At 60.9% G+C, this 20,504-nt stretch overlaps 3 protein-coding genes across 6 annotated transcripts; 1 reads left to right on the top strand and 2 right to left on the bottom strand.

Moving 5' to 3' along the window:
- Positions 1-2,527: 2,527 nt before the first annotated feature.
- Positions 2,528-5,188, bottom strand: TIMM10 (translocase of inner mitochondrial membrane 10). Of its 2 annotated transcripts, none has more exons than XM_030561866.1 (3): positions 4,697-5,188; positions 3,640-3,768; positions 2,528-2,830 (listed from the first exon to the last, which is right to left on the bottom strand). In XM_030561866.1, exons 2-3 carry the CDS (start codon positions 3,708-3,710, stop codon positions 2,629-2,631), a joined length of 273 nt encoding a protein of 90 aa, XP_030417726.1. In that variant the 5' UTR covers positions 3,711-3,768; positions 4,697-5,188; the 3' UTR covers positions 2,528-2,628. The 2 variants fall into 2 exon arrangements, with proteins under 2 accessions (XP_030417726.1, XP_030417727.1); XM_030561867.1 differs by lacking the exon at positions 4,697-5,188 and adding an exon at positions 4,610-4,638.
- A 160-nt stretch (positions 5,189-5,348) lies between these two features.
- Positions 5,349-14,335, top strand: SMTNL1 (smoothelin like 1). Of its 3 annotated transcripts, none has more exons than XM_030561864.1 (10): positions 5,349-7,238; positions 8,917-9,347; positions 9,396-9,710; positions 10,042-10,198; positions 10,406-10,451; positions 10,708-10,875; positions 11,265-11,367; positions 12,069-12,220; positions 12,981-13,126; positions 14,186-14,335. In XM_030561864.1, exons 2-9 carry the CDS (start codon positions 8,919-8,921, stop codon positions 13,123-13,125), a joined length of 1,515 nt encoding a protein of 504 aa, XP_030417724.1. In that variant the 5' UTR covers positions 5,349-7,238; positions 8,917-8,918; the 3' UTR covers position 13,126; positions 14,186-14,335. The 3 variants fall into 3 exon arrangements, with proteins under 3 accessions (XP_030417724.1, XP_030417723.1, XP_030417722.1); XM_030561863.1 differs by having other exon boundaries at positions 8,917-9,246; positions 9,295-9,710; XM_030561862.1 differs by having other exon boundaries at positions 5,350-7,238; positions 8,917-9,710.
- A 1,435-nt stretch (positions 14,336-15,770) lies between these two features.
- UBE2L6 (ubiquitin conjugating enzyme E2 L6) lies at positions 15,771-20,002 on the bottom strand. Its single transcript, XM_030561865.1, has 4 exons — positions 19,897-20,002; positions 17,311-17,406; positions 16,963-17,149; positions 15,771-16,567 (listed from the first exon to the last, which is right to left on the bottom strand). The coding sequence occupies exons 1-4, from the start codon at positions 19,921-19,923 to the stop codon at positions 16,413-16,415; spliced, it is 465 nt and encodes a 154-aa protein (XP_030417725.1). The 5' UTR covers positions 19,924-20,002; the 3' UTR covers positions 15,771-16,412.
- Between the last annotated feature and the right edge of the window lie 502 nt (positions 20,003-20,504).

Below are 20,504 nucleotides of genomic sequence, written 5' to 3' on the forward strand. Positions count from 1 at the left end.
ACTGGATGCCAGAGGATTAAATGCTGCGGTGAGGTTTGTGGAGGGGCTGGGGAACACTGTGAGTGGAAAACTCCTGCCCTGTAGCCTCAGCTGATGGCTGGGCTCAAGCAGGAATGGCCCACAGGTGGCATAAAGTATCTGGCAAGGTGCCCAGCCCCCAGATGGCACTGTCTCACCTGTGCTGGGAGACCACTTCTCCCCAGAGCCCACGGCACTGGGGCCAGTTAGTCCTCCTACCCCCTCTCAGGATCTGTATGAAATCACCTTGGGGCACAGCGTCCCCAATGCACCAGGGAAACTCAAAGACTGTCCCCATTACTAGGCCTGGCTCCCCCAGTCACCCACTCCTGCTGGGGCCTGGACCTGTGTTCCCTACTCCCTCCACACAAACACACACTGCCCCCCACCCTCCAAAGTAGACTCCTTTGGGCTCCCCTCTCCATCACCGCAGCTTCGAAGCCCTGCTCTCCTCCCTCCTGGATCTAATTCCAATGGCCTGAAGCAGGAGCAAATGAGACTGGAAATAACGGGATCATTTTAGGCCATAAACCCTTGAGGCCCACCTAGGCACGGGGCAGATTCCCCATCACTCTGAGCCCCTGAAGGAAGAGGGGGCATCTCTCTCTCTCTCTGAACACTCCGCTCTGGCTCCACCCCACAGGCAGCCCTGGGGTTCAGCTCTGGCCTGGGCTAGCCAGGTCACACTCGCTGATCACACCACTGGCCTGGGAATCTAGGATCTCTGCCTCCACCATCATGCTGCTCCCCTGCCCCCAAATTGCCAGCCGTTGGCATCACTTCCATCATGCCTCCTTCCCTGTCCCTCCCTATGGCTACTGCCCTCCTGGGCCGGCTCCTACACATTCCGGGATAGAATAACCACAGCCGCATGGTTGTTAGACCAGCGCCACCCTCAGAATGGAGAGGTGCCTTACAACGGTACAGCTTAGCCCCCTTCCTCTACAGCACAGATCCCTAAACTGGGGGACGTGGCCCCTAGACATTTGGGGGGGGCACAGCAGGCTAGGCCAGCCCCCACAGGGGGCAGTGAGGGAGGGCCCTGCCCTGTCCCCATCTCTGCTCCCGCCCCACTCCAGCTCCATGCCTGACCCAGTGCCCAGCGCAAAGGGGCAAAAGAGGTGTGTGCAAACAAGGCTGCTTCTGCTGCCACTACGAATGCCTGGTTTGTCTGGCTGTTCCCCCATCCCAGGTGTGTGTGTCTGTCTGCAGCCCGTGATCAAAGTAGGGCAGGGACTTCCCTTCCTGAACATCTGGGAAGCCCCCAGCACACAAGGGTTACCAAAACCTCGCAGCCAACGATCTGACACAGTGCAGTGGCTGGAAGTTGAAGCTAGACAAATTCAGACTGGAAACAAAGCACAAAATGTGAACAATCTACCAAGGGATGCAGCAGATTCTCCATCACTGACAATTCTTCAATCAAGGTGGGATGTTTTTCTAACAGATCCACTAGTTCAACCAGGAATTAATTCAAGGAAGTCCCCAGGCCTGTGTTACATAGGAGATCAGACTAGATAAGCACAATGGTCCCTTCTGGTTTTATAATCTCCGACTCCTCATTATTACAGCTCATTATTCTAGCATTTCCCCCACCAGAGAGGCCACCACCCAACCAAGATGAACAAAACCTCAAGTCAGGCGAATTAAAAATAACTCCCAGCTGGTGCCTTTTAATCCAGTTCTGATCTCTAAGTAGCTGGGATGGGAGAATTCAGCCTCTGGCACAACAAAGCTGCCACGTAATTAACCTGCGGTCAGCACTCTGAGTGAGACAAAGGCAGGGAAACAACTCAATTAAGATCCTGGATTGTCAAACATGTACTAGAGTCGGAGGGGTTAAGGGCCGCATGCTCTGCAGGGAGCAGCATGCCCCCTGGTGGGCACACAATGCACCATCAGCCACCTGTGCTTGCCAGGATGAGTTGATTGAAATAAGAGACAAGCTCTTCACACAGACACGCATGGATCTGCAGCCACCTCTGGGGTGGGAGGTGATTAAAGAGGAAGAGCGACATCCCTCCACTAGGAGTTTGGGACAGGAAGTGAAAGGATACCTGGAGGGGAAGGGAAGTTATCCAGACTTGATCAGGACCCTGCCAGTCACACACCGATCCCAGTGAAAGTGCCAAGGGAATTTAGCGTGCCCAGCAGAAGAGAACCTGAGCTTTACAGTGCACCAGGAAAATATACCCTTGCCCCAGCAGCACAGCGCCCCTTAGAGCTCCACTGGGGTACTGGCAGAAGAAAAAGCAGCCAGAATCCAACCTGGCCTCCTGCAGAACTGCTCCCCATGCAGGAACTGACTTCGATTAACCCTTTCCTCCCATGACACGGTAAAAGGACTTAGACTGGCCTGCTAAATGGGAAGGTCAGCTGGACAGGGCAGAACTGGGATCCTATCCATGCAAGGATGGAGCAAGGCAGGAGTGGGAGGGGGAAATGGAACATCCCATTGGTGTATCCCAGCCCAAGCTCTCTGAAATGTCTTTGCAGGCAAAGACCTGGCTCATACACAACTGCAGAGGTTTTATTGACGGGGCACAGGGTTGAGTCCGGAAGGCAATGGTGGGGCCACTGGGCCAGTCGTCCATGTTCAAGAGGAAATCCCTACACTGGCCCCGCCCCCTGCTGCATTCTCTTCATCAGCTCCTCGTCCTGCATGGAAAGTTCTGTCAGTTTCTTGCCCATGCGCTCGTGGATGTCCAGGTACTTAGAGACGCAACGGTCCAGGCACACAGACTCCCCCTTCGAGAGCTCTGCCTCCTTGTAGTGGGGAGGGACGCACTTCCGGTGACAGGCGTTGGTCATCCTGGGCCACAGAAGGGGAGAGCATAAGAATACACAGATGCCCCTGTGACCCCAGTCCTGCCTCTTCCCCACAGACCCCACTACTATCCCAGCCCTGAGTTCCCTCCACACCCTGCCCGCAGTTCTGACAGTGCCCCTGAATCCCAATCCAGAGCCCCGGCTACTGCAGTTCTGGGCTCTGCCAATTCTACTCAATCCCAACTCATGGCCCTTTGATGTTCCAGTCCTCAACTCCAGCACGCCCACAGCCCGCCAGTTCCCTTCATCGTGACCCACACCCCATCTTGATTTAAAACTCATCACCGATGGAGAATACACTACGACTCTTGGTAAGTTGTTCCAACGGTTAATTACTCTCACCATTAGAATCTAACGCCTTATTTCCAGTCTAAATTTATCCAGCTTCAACTTCCAGGCACTGGATCATGTTAGACCTTTCTCTGCTAGACTGAACACCCCATTATTGAATGTCTTTTTCCCACATAGGTACTTACCAAGTCATCACTTAACCTTCTCTTGGTTATGCTAAATAGGAGTTCCTGGAGTCTCTCACTAGGAGGCATATTTTAATTATTCTTGGGGCTCTTCCTTGGACTATCTCCAATTTGCATCTGAAGAAGTGAGTCTTTTACCCACGAAAGCTTATGCCCAAATAAATCTGTTAGTCTTTACGGTGCCACCAGACTCCTTCCAATTTAGATGAAGACAATAGTCCCTGCTGGCTTTCAAACCTATGACACCCCAGCAAGCCTCACTCTGGGGGGCTGGAACCCTGCCCTTGACAAGGAGCAGCCATGATGGGGTCATTACCTGTTGTACATGTCAGCCATCATCTCCACCTCCAGCTCGGCTGCCAACTGCTGAGCCCTGAGCGGATCCATCGCATAGCAAGTCAGCGCCGGGTCCCTAGTGTTTGGGGCGGGAGGTCACGACTTGCTCCTGGAAACATACAGAGCCTGTGAGAGCTGCAACTCCCACCCCCCAGTGCAGTCCCCCAACCCCCCAGGGCAGCCCCTAGCCCCTACCACCACCCTCCCCCCAGTGCAGTTCCCCCCACACCCCTAGGGCAGCAACGCCACTCCACAGGGCAGCCCCCACCCCCCAGTGCAGTTCCCCACCCCCCTAGGGCGGCAACTCCACTTCCCAGGGCAGCCCCTAGCCCCTACCACCACCACCCAGGGCAGCAACGCCACTCCACAGGGCAGCCCCCACCCCCCAGTGCAGTTCCCCCCCCCGGGCAGCCACTAGCCCCTATAGCCACCCTCCCCCCAGTGCAGTTCCCCCCACACCCCTAGGGCAGCAACGCCACTCCACAGGGCAGCCCCCACCCCCCAGTGCAGTTCCCCACCCCCCTAGGGCGGCAACTCCACTTCCCAGGGCAGCCCCTAGCCCCTACCACCACCAGCCAGGGCAGCAACGCCACTCCACAGGGCAGCCCCCACCCCCCAGTGCAGTTCCCCCCACCCCCCTCAGGGCAGCCCCTAGCCCCTACCATCACTCCCACCCCCCAGTGCAGTTCCCCACCCCCCTAGGGCGGCAACTCCACTTCCCAGGGCAGCCCCCACCCCCCAGTGCAGTTCCCCCCACCCCCCTCAGGGCAGCCCCTAGCCCCTACCATCACTCCCACCCCCCAGTGCAGTTCCCCACCCCCCTAGGGCGGCAACTCCACTTCCCAGGGCAGCCCCTAGCCCCTACCACCACCACCCAGGGCAGCCTCCCACCCAGTCCGGCACCCTACACACTCCCGAGGGGACGCCACCGCCGAGCCTGGCCAACCGACCCCAGCCAATGCACGGGGGGGGGGGGGGCACGTCCCACGCCTCAGAGCTGAACCCCCCCCCCCCGGCCCTGTGCGGGGACCCCTCACCGCCGCGCTCCTCGGGGGATCACTGAGCCCAGCGGTCAGGGGTCAACAGCCTCCCTCCCCCGCAAGGTCAGGCCCAGGCCGGCCCCTTCCTCCTGGATGTAACGCGACTCCCCCCGGCCCTGCCGCCAACCGGAAACACGTGGGGAACAGGCACTGCCGGCATGATGGGCCCCTCTCTCCTCCAAGGTACCATAGAGTCGGAGAGGGAGACCCACTTCCGGCATGTGGCGGACTCAGCTCCCCCAGAGAGCGGGAGGAAACAGGCAGGAGACTAGCGGGGCCGGTTCCAAACCATAGAGAGGTGCCGGGACTGGAGCTAGAGCGGAGAGGAGCTGACTCCCGAGGAAGGCGGGGCACCCAATTAGACCATAGAGCTGGAGAAGGACCCAGGCTAGAACAGACGGGTTGATGGGCGTGGCCTTGTAACCATAGAGATCTAGCTGTTGCTAGAGAAGCTCGGGTGTCTAATGAGCCTAGCACAGTGTGTCTCACACCTCTGTGGGGGTGGCCCCCTTTCACCCAGCGAGCCAAGGAGTGCGACGCCCCTTGCAAACTGAAAACACCTGTTTTGTATTTAACACTCTTACAAATGCTGGAGGCAAAGCGGGTTTGGGGGCTGACAGCTCGCGTCCCCATCCCCCCCCCCGTAATAACCTTGTGCACCCCTGAGGGGTCACAATCCCCAGTTTGAGAACCCCTGGCCTAGAATAGCTGCAGGGCTAGGTTCCCCCACGGGAGGAGGAGAGGGTGTAGGGGAAGGAGAGAGGCCCCCTGGGGCAGCCCCCCTCAGGCAGGGAGCCTGCAGGGCTTCGGGGACAGCGGGGATGGGAGCAGCTGGAGGGGGGGGAGGGTTGGGGTGATCACAGTGGGGTGACAAGGGCTGTGGGAGTGGGGAGTTCATTGTGAGGGCTGTCAGGCTGTGGGGTAATAAGGGCTGTGGGGGGTTCGTCGTGAGGACTGTCAGACAGTGGGGCAACAAGGGCTGTGGGGGGGATCAGGGGGTGATCACAGTGGGAGCCAGCAGACAGTGGGGCTGTGCTGTTATTTGCGGTATGCCCCCAGAGTCCCCTGTACCTGGAGCAGGAACAGAGCTGCCAGAGCCCAGACACAGCCAGTACCATTATGCTGGGCACCACCAGACACTTTCTCCCAAGCAGCACCTCCCACAATGGGCCCCTGAGAGAAGCCGCGGCACTGCAGTGTGGGGCTGACCCCACAGCCAGCGGGGCTGGAGCAGGCCTTGCCCAATCGCCCCCCCCCAAATACATCACAAGAACGGGCCCTACCCTGGCTGCCAGTCTTACCACCTGCCCGCCACCTACAAACGCCCTGGGCTGAATGTCCCTGTGGCGGTGCCTGTCTCTGCTGCTGCCAATTTTATGTGGAAAGGGGCATCTGCCTCTGAGCCAGTGATGGTCTGAGCCTCCTGCTAAACAGAGCCAGGCAGCTCGTCCTAGGCAGTGTGCATGCCCGGTTTGTCACACCCCACCACCATAGTACACACCGGGAAATTGAGGCACAGAACGAGGCAGGGACTTGCCCAAGCTCAGAATCAGGACAGAACCCAGTTCTCCTGACTCCCAGTTCCTGGCTCTACCCGCAAGAGCACGGAGCTTTTGTCTTTAGAAGGGAGGCAGCGACACAGTTGAGCCTGAGAGGCCAAAAGAGACAGGGAATGGCTTCAGGGGAGCCACCCAGGGGCCTGGAGTAGGTGGAATCTACCCCGTCTTTTCCTTCTGCCGCATGGATGATGCCCACATGACTGCCTAGCGCCCCAGCGTCTGGCTGGGTTGACGTGCCAGGCCCCAGAGCTGCACTGGGGACAGACCAGTTGTACTACATCGAGTGGCCTGGATGGTCCACAGAGACATTCACGAGGATGGGGGGGCAGTCTCCTTCCTGATTGGTTGCCTGGGCAGTGGGGAGCAACCCCCAAATCCCTGATGCTCCAGCAGCCAAGCGCCTGCATCTCACGGGCTCAGGAGGGCACCCCTGCCCAGTGTTTGGGCACCCCTAGCAGTACAGAGAGGAGAGGCCCTGTGGTCCCCCTTGCACTCCCCATGGCTCTGTTAGCTCCAGCCCCGGGGTGCCGAGGTGGATGGCTGGTGTCCCCTGGAGCGGAGCCAGTACCCTGAGGTGGGGAAGGGAAGAGCTCCAGGTGTTGTCAGGGTGGGATCCCCTGTGGCTGTTTGTCCTTTTGCTTCACTCCCCATTTGCTACCTCTCAGCACAAGGGTCCCCTGCCAGGTTTAGTGGCTGCACTTCCTGCCTGGTGAGGTCCCCCCTTAGCCCCCCAGGCTCGTCCCAGGGGGTCTCATCCATGTGACCCTGGGAGAGTGGAGGTCCCCCTACCCCCGCCTCCCCAGAGGACCAGGGAAGCTAGCAGAGTGGAGGAGTGTGAATGAAAGTGGCACCTGTTCCTCTCCTGGTAAAAATAGGCTGCACTGCCCTGGGATGGGGGATGTGCCAAGGGTGGTGACACAAAGAGCGGGACAGAGGAGGATTGAGCCCAGAACCAGCCTGCCCCGTGGAGCAGCCAGCAGGTGGGTGCATCCCTGGCCAGCACCCCTACTCCAGGGAGGGCCCAGAGCTGGAGGGGGCGGGAAGTGGGGCATTGAATGAACCCCTCCGATAGAGGGAGCTTGGTCAGGCTGGAGACACCCCCTGCCCTGGCTTATGGGGCTCAGGGTGCAGAGAGGGTCCACTGCTCATTGCCTCTGGCTCAGGATCCCCCAGAATCACCCCAACCCCCTTTCCTCTCTCAGGCACTGAGGGAGCCTTTGGAATCACCCCAACCCCCTTTCCTCTCTCAGGCACTGAGGGAGCCTTTGGAATCACCCCAACCCCCTTTCCTCTCTCAGGCACTGGAGGAGTCCCCGGAATCACCCCAGTCCCCTTTCCGCTCTGAGGCACTGGGGGAGCCCCTGGAATCGCCCCAACCCCCTTTCCTCTCTCAGGCACTGGGGGAGCCCCTGGAATCACCTCAACCCCCTTTCCTCTCTCAGGCACTAGGGGAGACCATCTGAATCAAAGGCAGCTCATGGGAGCCCAGGCCTGGAATAACAGGGGCTGCAGGTTGGGATTGAGGGACACTGGCAGAGCTGGGGGGAGCCCAGGGCCGGGCTAGCAGGGGGTGGCAGGTCGCTATAGAGAGGCACTGGCAGAGCTGGGGGGAGCCCAGGGCCGGGCTAGCAGGGGTGGCAGGTCGCTATAAAGGGGCACTGGCAGAGGTGGAGTGGAAGTCTGGAGCTGCAGGCAGTTTACCACAGGGGGGGTGGCAGGGCCACGGTTGATGAATACCCCATTCCCTGGGTCTGGCAGAGCGATAAATGTCAGGGGTATATTTAGCCGCTGAGGAGAGGGTCACCTGCCCCCTACCCAAAGTGCCCTCCCCCTGCTGCAGGTTTGGTGCCTGAGTCAGAGGCCTGTTCCAGCCCCTGAGGACTGTGTACTAGGGGTGGGGCACCTTGCTTTAAAGGGCCAGCATTCAGCCTAGCCTCCTATTCCACTTGAAAGGGTTGACAGCACAGCCAGCCCCAAAGGTCCTCTCCCTGGCTGCCTCTCCAGCTCTCCTGGGTTTAAGTAGGTCCTACAGTATTTATTGCATAGTCACACAATCGCTGGTGTTGGCCAAGCTCATTGCATAAACCAGGGGCTCCCGGCACCCCTCCATACCCCCTACAAGGTCCCTGGGTTCAACCCTCCATTGTAGGGACCCTCTATTGCAGCAACTCCCCCACACCAGGGGCTGTGTGTGCCCCCATTTCCTCTCCTCCCAGGTTTCCCCAATCTCTCCTCCACACCAGGGCGTCTGTATGCCCCCCGTTCTCCCTCCCCCCACACACCAAGGTTCCCCAATCTGCCCCCCATGTCAGGGGCTCTGTGTTCTCAGGTTCCCCCTCCCCCCACACCATGGTTGCCCAATCTCTCCCCCAGGCTGCATTCCCCCAAGAAAAAGAACTGCATTGGAGTTCATGTAAGCTCCCCATCGCAGGCCCCACAATGCCATGGTACGGCCAGCAGAGCGCGACTCGATGCCTCCTACGCCCTCCCTCTCCCCCCCAAACTTGGCAGTGGTGGGGCTCAGGGGTGTGGGGGAGAAAGAGCCATGGAGGGATCTGGTAGGCTGATCCCTGGGCAGGCCAGTTGGGGGCCTCTCACAGCCTCAATCCAGGTCCCTGCTGCCCCCATTTGACCCACATGCTTCTTGTCTCCTTCCAGAGATGGAGGAACAGGAAGGTGCACCCAGGCCGACAGCAGAGGAGCCCGGGGCCACAGCTAAGGAGGCTGAAGCGGTGGCTGGAACTGGAGCCAAGGAGGTGGATCGGGGTGGGGATGGGCTGGGGGAGAAGGAGAGAGCAGGGAATTCTGGGAGCAATGCTAAGGGGGACATTCAGGCTGGGGGAGCAGGGGATTCTGAGAGTGATGCTAAGGGGGGCGGTGAGGCCAGCAAAGCTGGGGATTCTGGGAGCGATGCAAAGGGAAGCGGTGAGGCTGGGGGAGCAAGGGATTCTGGGAGTGATGCTAAGGGAGGCGGTGAGGTCACCAGAGCAGAGGATGCTGGGAGAGATGCTAAGGGAAGTGGTGAGGCTAGGGGACCAGGGGATTCTGGGAGTGATGCTAAGGGAGGCGGAGAGGCCACCAGAGCAGGGGTTTCTGCGAGTGATGCTAAGGGGGATGGTGAGGCCGAGGGAGCAGGGGATTCTGGGAGAGATGCTAAGGGAGGTGGTGAGGCCGAGGGAGCAGGGGATTCTGGGAGAGATGCTAAGGGGGATGGTGAGGCCGAGGGAGCAGGGGATTCTGGGAGAGATGCTAAGGGGGGTGGTGAGGCTGGGGGAGCAGGGGATTCTGGGGCTGGGGCAGAGGAGAGGGCAGAGGGTGGAAAGAGGACTGGGGCAGAGGAGAGGGAGGCAGTAGGTGGGTCTGGGCTTGAGCCCCAGGATGGGGCTGGAGGGGCTGAGCCAGAGATGCAAGAGGCTGAAGCCGAGAGGACCAACGGTGCCGTGGCCAGAGAGGTGAGTGTCCCTTTGGGTTAGATGGGGCAATGGGAGGGAGGAGGGAAACCCACACACACCTCCCTAGGGGGCCAGCTTGCCCGGAAGGTGCTGCAGGTGCTCGCTTGCCCTCCCTGATGCCATGCCCAGGCCATCGCAGGGAGCGGCCCCCAGGGCTCGGGATGGGTTATGGGACTCAGCCCCATTGGTAACCCTCCAGGGGAGGTGGGTTCAAATCTCACCTGGGGGGGCGGGGAGGCCATGGGGGAGAGGACAGGAGCCGGGGCCAGCAGCGGGGGTCTGAGATTTGAGGGGCAGGGGCCTGTTAAAGGGCTTTGTTCCCCCCCCCCAGGGGCATGGTGGGAGCACCTCAGAGGAGCCGCTGTCCCCAGAGATGGGGGGCGAGGAGGAGGCGTGGGATGAGCCTGCACCCAGCTCCCCTGACGAGGGGCTGGCCAGCCCCACAGGGGACGCTGTCTTTGGGAAGGAGACTGGGGCCTCCCAACCGGGTAAGGCCAATTGAATTGGGGAATGAGGGTGGGGGAAGAATACAGAGAGGGGATGCCCCCCACAGCGCCCCTAGCACAGCCCTCCCCAGTCCCATCTCCCACTCACACAGGGTCACCCCCTCAGCACAGCCCCCCAATCTCAGATACCCAGGTGAGCCCACTGTGGTGACTGTTTTTAACATCAAACACTTCATAAATTCCTTTCAGGAGGCACCTCCCAAGGCCGAGAAGCCACTCCTGGTGGCAGCACCAGGTGAGAGCACCCGCGGGGGCCCCCAGTACTAGGATAAGGGACTCCTACCCCCAGCACAGCGCCCCCCGCTGCCAGGCAGGGAGGTGGAGGCACACAGCCAGGGGTGGGGAGAGCCCCCAACACACACACACCCTTGTGCCAGGCAGAGAGGTGGAGGCACACAGCCTGGGGAAGGGAGATCTCCCCCCTCCACAGAACAGCCGCCCCCTCTCACCTTCCTGGCCCATTCTCTGATCCACTCCCCATTTCTTCGCAGCACTGAAGGGACAGCCCAGCAGGACAGCATGCAGAGCCCTGCACCTGAAGGAGTTGCACCTCCCAAGGAGAAGCCAAAGAGACCAGCGCTGGACCGGAGGGAGCTGACCCGACCCCGCCTGGCACCCAGGGCCCAGTCCCGCAAGGCCCTTGTGGAGAAATTTGGGGGGTGCGCAATCCACTATTAACCTCCCGCCAGGGGCTACGAATGGGCCAGCATACACACGAAAGAGTGGAGCTTGGAGGAGAGGCCCTGGTCGGTCAACCAATGGGGGGTGCCCAGTGTCATTAAAGAGCCACACACCAAGAGAGGGTGTAGGGAGAGGTACTAGTCACCTGTGGAACTCCCTGCCACTGGACATTAGGGGCAAAGCACTCGTGGCAGCTCTTGTGGCACCAGGGGTACCATGAGGGTTTACCCCTTCAGCGCCTGGCCTAGCACAGGCTCTGGGGGCTGGTGGGACAGAGAGGGAAGGCCCAGGGATAGGGGACCTGGCCAATCACTGCCATGCATTGTCCCTTCTTTCTGTGACACCAGCCCCTCCATCCCCCCTGCAGGGCAGCCAGCGGCTCTGCCCCCAACATCAAGAAGACTGGAGGTGCCAATGCCATCAAGAACATGCTGCTGGAGTGGTGTCGTGCCAAGACGCGTGGCTATGAGGTGAGACGCTGGAAAGGGTGAGTAGGTGCCTGGCCTGCAGCCTCCTCCCCTCGGACATACAGCAGGCCTTAGTAGAGAGGAGGGTAGACACTAGCCGGCCTCCCTCCCCCACTCCTGCAATGACCGTGGGGTTTGAGGGATGTCGGATGGAAGGGGCAGGGGCCCAAGGGTGCCTGCTGTGCTCATAACTCAGCAGGGGCACACCCAGCCAAGCACACTGCCACCTGGATCTTCATGGGGGTGACTAGACCTGGCCCAGGGGGGAAAGATGGCAAGGGGAGGCAGCTGGGATAGCCGCTGGGAAGCATTGGGGCAGGCGGCTGGCCCAATGGGTGCTGCATGGGGGGGTTCTACCATCCCCGGGTGAGCAGCTCTGCCCCAAGGCCCTGGGTCACCAGTGATGACTACAACATGGGGAGGAGGAACAGCAGGAGAGTGCCCCCCTGCCCCAGGCAGGCCTCTGCCATGCTGGGCACAGTGCTGCCACCCATCCACTGTGGAGACAGCCACAGAACACAGCCGCCAGCTCTCTGCCCCAGCCTCTCTTCCTAGTGCATGGGAGGGGTGAGCAGCCCACGAGGTCAGGCACCCCCGGACCCTGCAGTGCCCACAAAGAGGCTGCAGGGGGGAGGCCCACCCAGTGCTCATGGGGCTGATTGGCATTCCCTCCCTGTGCCCCTGCTCTGCTGCCTGGCTGCCAGCACGTGGACATCCAGAACTTCTCCTCCAGCTGGAGCAGTGGCTTGGCCTTCTGCGCCCTCATCCACAAGTTCTTCCCTGATGCCTTTGACTACACGGCCCTCGACCCGGCCAATCGCAGGGAGAACTTTGCCCTGGCTTTTGCCACTGCTGAGTGAGTGCACCCCACCCCCAAAGCCCAGGGCAGCCAGCCCCACCCAGGGAAGGGCTTCTGCTCCACATTCAACATGGGGCTCAGAAGCAAAGTAGGAATCTGCAGTTGCCCAGTAGGGGTGCTGTGACACCAGGGAGGGGGAGGAGCCTGCACTGCCCAGCCCCACTGTCCCCAGCAGCAGGTGCTGTGATGCCAGGTGGGCCTGGTAGTAGCAGCCCACCCTATGTCAACCAATGTATGAGGCCCGGCTGGGTGCTGCATCCAATAATTGAGGCTGTTAGCTAATTAGCAATATTCTCTCTGCACCTTGGCCACCCTGTGGCTCCCGGGAGCTCTGCCCTCGCCCCCCTCCATGAGCCCAGAGCTCAGTGACCCTGACAGCACGGGCCCAGCCACGCAGCCAAACCCAACCAGACCAGGGCATGATACTACTGGGACAGGCCCGGGAGCAGCCCCAGGGACACACCCTCTAGCCTGGACTGGACACCAAGCCCTTCTCTAGGGCACTAGCTCCGTGGTCCCCTCCCTTCACTCCCATCCCGTCACGACAGGCACATCCTGGGCCACTTTCCCTATGCCCACTGGCATCAAACACTGCCTGGTTTGCAGAGGGGCCATGGCTTGGGATAGGAGGAAGGGGAGGCCAGTGGGACAGCCATGCCCGGGGGGGGACAGAGCAAACCGAGGGCCCTGGGGCCAAGTCGAGTGCCCTGGCCGAGGGCAGCGCTGCCGTGCTGATCCCTGGCATCTCGCTCCGCAGGAAGCATGCCGACTGCGCCCCACTGCTGGAGGTGGAGGACATGGTGCGCATGAGCGTCCCGGACTCCAAGTGCATCTACACCTACGTCCAGGAGCTGTACCGCAGCCTGGTGGACAAGGGGCTGGTGAAGACCAAGAAGAAATGAGGTATGGGTAGCAGCTGGCAAGGGAAGCAGAGAGAGCGCCAGGTGGCATGGGTGAGGACAGGCCGCCCAGACATTCAGCCTGGCACACGGGGGCATGCGTGAGGAACAGCAGGGGGTGCTGCCGGGAACGGGAGTGCTCATGCAGCCAGGGGTCTACACGTTCCATCCTCCTCATCTTCCCTCTCACTACTCAAATGGGAGCAAGAGGCTCCTCAGTGACCGGGCATCACCTCCTCCCAGAGGGGCAGATTGGGCTAGGTATGGGGGTGGGGTGCTGTGCCCACCTTGGCCCCTTCAGAACCTTCCCCAAGGCCCAGAGTCCAACCCCACCAGGACACCGCCATGGCCCTGTTCAAATCACGAGTGGGGCTGTGTGCGTTCTCCCTGCAGGATGGGACACCTCCATCCTGGGCTGTCAGCCTAGCCCCGCGCCTGGCCGAGCTGGGAGCCTGCTTCTGAACACTTCATGGGGGCAGGCCAGAAATAGGCACGAGTGGGGAGGGGGTTTCCTGCTTTGAAGAAAAGCCAAGAGCATGATGGGGAGGAGCTATCCCCTCCCTCCCCCAACCTCCTGAATCAGAAGTGCAAGAGGCTCAACACCACCCCTGTGGTGGTCCCTTCCACAAGGCCTGGGATGGGGTGAGGGGTCCAGCAGGGCACAACAGCTCCAAGGGCATCTTCTCTCCCCTGCCCAAAGTAGGGAAGGAGGCATGGTGGGAGGGGGTCATAACAGGTTCTTTCCCGTGGCCTCTTTTCAACAGAGCCCTCCCCCACCTGGTTCAGCCTTGTGCCCAATGATCAGCAATAGAGCCCTCTGCTCAGCAGACCTGCTATGGGCAGGATACCTTGGCCTGGCCCTTGCCCGCTCTCCCAACCCCTGGAGTCCTTAGCTGAGGCTGCCCCAGCTGGTGGGAGGCAGAGCAAGCTTCCAACAGGTGCAACCAACACGTCATTGGGGTGTGTGGTAGCTGGCAAGGACCCCTCCAAGGCAGAGCTCCTGAAGCAAGCCCCCCTCACAGGCATTCGACCCCCACAACACCTGCTCCCCTTCTCCCAACAGGTCTGTCCTGGGGCTCTTCCCCAATGTGGCATCTCCTCCGCTGGTAACTCTCCTCAGCCATCTCCTGCCTGCCCCCTTCCCCACAACTCACATGTGCACGCAAGACCCTGGCAGATCCAGTAAAGCAGAACGGCTCCAAGCTCAGGCAGACGCTGGGCGGTTTCTTGTGATTAGCTCGGGTTGGTTGAGGGCTTTATCAACGCCGGCCACGTTCCTCGGCCAGGGCGCAACAGATGTGGCTGCGGCTGCAGTCCAGACAGGAGCGATGCCCATCAGCAGCAGGCAGTCGCCTCTGCCCCCTGCCAACGCCAGATGAGCACATTTCACCACAGGGCTGGGGCCAGCGTTCCTCATGGATCCAAGCTGGCAGCGGGTGCCTGGAACACGTCTATGGCTGGCCGCAGCAGGGGTGGTTCTCCTGGCACTTCCAGGGTCCATTAGAACCAAGCGCCCCATACTCAGGGCTATCCCCACAGCAGCTGCCCGGCTCCATGTGACACTGAACCTGGGCTGCCTTCCTGCTGGTGCCAATGATCTTCCAAGCTCTGAAGGGCCTTGTCCAAGTGCAGGCTTCTGCTCTGGGCCTTGGCTCAGCTCTGCCAACCTGCCAGATCCCGCAGTGGGTGCTCAGCAAAGGGCCTGGAAGTTGTATGCTTGAGCACAGACCCTATAGCTCTGTGCTGCCCTCTGGTGGCAAAGTCTTGCTAGCTCTAGATCATGGATGGTCCAGACCGATGACGGCACCAACAGCAGCCACTTCCTCCAGCTCCAGGGTACAAGGCAGCAGCTGCTCAAGGGCCATAAGAGCTGGCCTAGGCCTCTGGAGGTGCAGGGTCAGTGTGCTGAGGTGACCTGCGGTTAGGACAGGAAGTGGAGGAGTGGACCATACCAAGGGAGGAGAGAGAGAGAGGCAGGGTGTGATCACTCAAGTTGGCAAGGGCTCTGACACACCCGCCTGTGGGATTTTTAATTGGCACAAGCAGCCAAAGACCTCGGTTTTATGTACCCTGGGAATGCAGCCTCCCTCCCCGCGCTGTCCGGGGGGCCCTATAGGGTCACACATATGGCTTTGGTAGCTCTCAGCTGGGCAACTCCATGGTTTGACCCTCAAGCCAGCCCGTGGTAACTGGGGAGAATGTGAGGGAGGGCTGGGGGTAGCTGGCTAGGAACAGCACCCGGCTCCATGTGAACAGGCTGGCTCAGGGAGCTGAGACAGGACCCAGAGTCCTTCCCCAGTCCAGAGCAGGGGGAAGAGTGTCAGAATGATTCATCCTCAGGGCATCTGCTCCAATCCCACCTCAAAGGGGGAGGGTGGAAGTGGCTGGGGCAGGAACAGCAGGAAAGAGGAAGAGTCTAGAGCTATTCCGAGGTCCCCAGGGAATGGCCCCACACTGCGTTGGGACAGGGAAGGCAGCTACCTGGGAAATCATCCGAGGGGGGATCTACACATGGGAGCACAGGGATCACGGTTCATTTTTATTGACCAGAAAAAGGAAATTATGTCTCACACACACACGCACACACACACAACGCCCCCCCCCACCCCCGCCGACAAACAGAGGGGCTATTTTAAAAACCATTTCTCATCACACTATTACACCCCAGAATCACCCTCCAGCCTGATACCCCCTCCCCTCCCCCGCACACACGCCCAGTCACCTGCCCAGTTGCAGGGCTCCTGGGGGGCATCCCCCAACCCCCATCACTTCCTGTCTGCATGGGCTGGGGGCAGGAGCTGCTCTCTCCCCGCTCCAGTCTTTGCAGCTGAGGTTTTAAAGTGCCAGGCCACAAACCAAAACAAGATCAACAGTGGCAACGGGGGTCATGCCACAGAGCTCCGTGCCCAGGGAGTGGCCTTCGGCCCGACCACTCCTGGCAGGCCTGGGGGCCCCCCGGTGAAGACAGGGTGAGCAAAGGAGTCAATCTATGAAGGGAAGGGGAAAGCCCAATACCCAACTTCAACCCCCCCAGGGCTTCAGTGCCTCTTCTCGGTTGAAGGGCTCCCACAAGTGACAACACGTTCCTGTGAGGTGCTGGGTCCCCCCTTAGTCCGGGCAGGGGTGGGGCATATGCCCCAGAATTCCATGGGGTGCATCGCCATGACAGCATGTGATGGTGGGAGGCGCCACCTTGGCCCCACCCACGAAGTGCATAGGCCCCACCCCTGCCTGGGACACTAAGTCTTCCCCACCAGGAGCCGGCAGAGGGTGCCAGAGCAGGAGCAGGGTCACTCGCAGGGCCGCTTCTCGCTGAATTTGCGGGTGTGATCCTCGGCGTTGCGCAGGAACTTCTTGTAGTTGTGGGTGAACTCCTCGGCCAGGTCGGCACGCAGCGGGTGGCCCGGCTCCGGCTCGTTTACCAGCGCGATCAGAGCCTGGATCACTGCACAGAGGGGCAGGGAGGGGGTCAGCACAGCACGGAGCAGGGCAGGTTGTGCCTGCTCCCCCACACTGGCCCCAGCACCCCCAGCCACTCCCCAGGATACCAGCCTCACCCACCCATACTGCCCCCTGTCACTCTCAGCCACTCCACAGGGTACCAGCCTCACCCACCCATGCTGCCCACTGGCACTGCCACCTACCCCACAGGATACCAGCCTCACCCACCCGCACTGATCCTGGCACACAAACTGCCGCATGCCGCCATCCTCACTCACCCCTGCAGCCACGTCACTGCCACCCTTGTTGTAACCCCCCAGACTCCACAGGCCCAGCGCTTCTGGGCAACACCCCCACTAGCTCCCTGAAGGGGTGTATGTGCAGCAGGGGGGCACGTACCTTGATCTGTCTTGGTGGCGGGTTTCCAGTTCTCAGCACTGATGATTGGCAGGCAGACTTGCCCCTTCTCATCCACGTTGGGGTGGTAGATCTTAGTTTTGAAGGTGACCTTGGGGGGCTTGAAGGGGTACTCAGCCGGGAAGCTGATCTCGATTCGGAAAGCGCCTTTGTTGTAGGGAGGATTGTCCTGGTCATACGGCAGGAGAAAGAGGGCAGGAAGCTACAGAGCCAGCATGATCCTTGGGGAGAACTGGGGGCTTCCCCCATCTGAACCCAGCACAGACCCCCTTGGGGCATGCAGCCCCTTCTGACACCATCACCCCCCCATCTCCCAGTCCCCACACTCACCGGCACTAGGAGCCCTTTCCACAGGAGAACATTGGTGTCGTCCACCTCAATGTCCTTCAAGCAGCGGGACCCAGACCTCTTCAAGTCATCCAGCTCCTGCAGTGGGACAGAGCCGAGCCATCGGGGATCACGTGTTGCCCCCACCTCAGAGCTGCCCCCCATTGACCCCAGCCTTCTGCTCCCTAAAATTGTGACCCCAAGAGGCCTCAGACTCCCACTTCCCCAGCAAGCCCCATCCACCCCCAGGTAGCAGCCCAAACCAAACCACCAGTGGCACCAATTCAGATCTTTCGGGGGGCGGAATTCCAGTTCCTGACACACACACACACACGCACACACACACACGCACCAGGAACCTGTTCTAGTTCCCACTTGTCACCCCCTCCACTGGGTAAATGTCTAAGTGCAGTTGTATGACAAGGCTGCTTGTGATGGTAAGGACTGGCTTCAGCAGCCCTGGGGCACAGTTCTGGTTTATGTCCTGTGTTCCTGATGCTTCAGGGTTTCAGCCACAGCCACCCGCAGGAGTCAGGATGGGATTTCCCCTCTCTCTCAGTGTATTCTGGAAGGTTTTTTTCTCTCCTTTGAAGCATCAGGGATGGCCACAGCTGGAGATGGGACATTAGGGGTCGGACATCTACCATTCTCTCTCAGAGGTGCTTGGCAGGCTGGATCCTGCTCGCATGCTCAGGGTCTAACTCGGGGGGGGGGGGGGAACTCCAGCCCACGGCAAGTCTCCATGCTGTGGGTGGAAGCCTGGAGCCTCAGTGCCCCCTGCGGGGGGAGGATTGCCAGGCGGTTAAAAGTCTGGTTGGCTCTGCGCAGCAACCAGAAGCATGCCCCTGTGGCCCCTAGGCACAGGGGTGATCAGGGAAATGCCACGTGCTACCTCCACGCCCAGCGCTGACTCCACATCTCCCATTGGCCGGGAACCACAGCCAACAGGAACCACAGCCTTTGGACAGAGGGACAGCCGGGCCAAACCTGACTGGTACTGTGACCCTGTGCACCAGGTAGTAATGTCACTTGCTGAAACGTGACCTGGCCACCCTCCCATCAGGACGGAGGGGCAACCGGGGCAAATCTGAGCACTGCTGAGACCCCGCAGCCAGGGTGACGCTCCGGCAGCAGCTGCATTGATTTAGTACGGGGATCTCTGCTTAAAAGTGGTCGGCCATGGCCCCCAGCTCCAGGGCGTATGGAGCATTGAGCAAATGCTCATCCCCTAAAGCCCCTGCAACTGGCACCACTGCAAAACACCCTCCCTCACCCGTTATCTCCCCACAACAGGGCCACAGAAACCAGGGGCTGAGCAGGGCTCTGCCCCTCTCTGCAGCTGGCCCGGGCTCAAGCACATTTCTCAGAAATGCACTGAAACTGGGGGGCGGGGCAAACTCACTTCCTGCTCCCAAAGGCAAATAAACAACAGAGCCTCCTGCTGCTAGCAACCCAACTCCCAGGGACAGGAGGGACCCTTGGGTTACCCAGTCCCCTCACCTCACCCTACTCTAGGTCTCCCCTCCCCATGCCCCCAAGAGACGGGATGTCTCCCGGATCAGGTCACTCCAGAGGAGAGAGTCCACTCCATCAGCTCAGCCAGCATCCATCCTCACCCTGCACCTCTGGTTTCCAAGAAACCAGCCAGGGACTTTCCGAGGCAGCCACAATAGAAAGTGAAAGCACCTGCCTGGTCCAGGCACTTATTTTTAGGCATTGTTCCTAAAATTAACTGCTTCCTTTCCTCCTGCTTCATCCCTGCTTTGGTCCCAAACACTCCCATCCATAGCAATCTGGCCTGGATCTTTTATAAAGCCAGCACCACCAGGGCCAGTGTGGGGCATTTGTCCTAAGCTGGCCAGGGCACCAAGGGTGCCAGCCCCCATCACCTCACCTAAGGAGAATCCAGGGCCTGACTTTTTTCTGTAGGTCAGTCCAGCCATTCCAGCCCCACCAGCGTGATTCTGATACGTTACAAGTCGGTTTTTCCAATCTGGGTTTTATTCCCGTCCGGTCGGATGGGGTTGGGCAGCCGGATGCTGATCAGAGCTGGAGACAACCCCCCGCCCCCCTTGCACAGGGATCACAGCTGCACCTTTGATCCGGCTCCAGGCACATGACAAGCAATGGGGCAAGTGTGACAGGATGCGGCGGGGGGCACACACAGGAAGGGCTTAATCTCTCTGCAGGGGGCCTTCGCAGCCACAGTGGGACCCGGAGTGGCCCCCATCCCATGGGATGGCCATCAGAGACCTAGGGTGGGTCCAGCACCCCCCTGGCTAGCCAGGAGCACTCAAACAAAAGTGAAAGTAATACAAAGTGCCCACCACTTACCTTGTACCCCACAACCAGCCCCCCACCTCACCCAGGCCCCCCCACTCGGTCTCTCCCCAGCCCCCCAATTCACCCAGCCTCTCCTCCGCCTTCCTCCATCTCCCCACCCTGCCTCTCCCCAGTCCCCCAAAGCACCCAGCCCCCTCCCGCCATCATCCTCAGTCCCCCCCCACCTCACGCAAACCCCCCATCACTCCCTGCCCCCAACTCACCCATCCCCCACCCTGTTTCGTCCCAGACACCCGGCCCCCGCACCTTGCCCACTCTCCTGCTCGCCGCCATCTTCCCGGCCCGAGCCCAGCCCGGCCGGCTCAGCGCGGAGCAGCGAGTCTGCAGGGCGGCAGCTCCAGCTGGCGCACCAGCGCCGCCCCCGCCAGCCCCGGCCACAGAGGGGGCGGGGCCAGAACGCTGCCTCTGCCCCGCCTCCTCAGGGATCCTGGATGGGGTGGGGCGGGGCAAACTCCGGCCCGCAGGACCCGCCCCTCTGGCCCCGAGCCCCTGCCGGGGGCGGGGTCAGCACAGGCTGGGGGAGGAGCCAGCGCCTGGACACGCCCCCCGCCTCCCTCACAGCCGCGGGCTGCGGCTCCGGCCGGGCGGCCCGGCTCTAGCGGCGCCAGACCCGGTGCTCCGGGGCGGGGGGAGTTCCGGGGCGGGTGTTGCAGGGGGCGGTCAAGGGGCCCGGGCCCTGCTGCCGGGGACAGGGGCAGAGCAAGCCAGGCCCCCCATCACCCCCAGCGTGCTTGGCCCCTGTCCGCAGCAGCCGAGCGCAGACAGGGAGCGAGCCCTGCCCGACTGCCGGGGAGAGCAGCCCAACCAGCACGGGACACGCCCCCTGTCCCCCACCCCACAGATAACATGGGGTG

This window comes from Gopherus evgoodei, chromosome 4, assembly GCF_007399415.2.
Source record: "Gopherus evgoodei ecotype Sinaloan lineage chromosome 4, rGopEvg1_v1.p, whole genome shotgun sequence".
NCBI lineage: Eukaryota > Metazoa > Chordata > Testudines > Testudinidae > Gopherus > Gopherus evgoodei.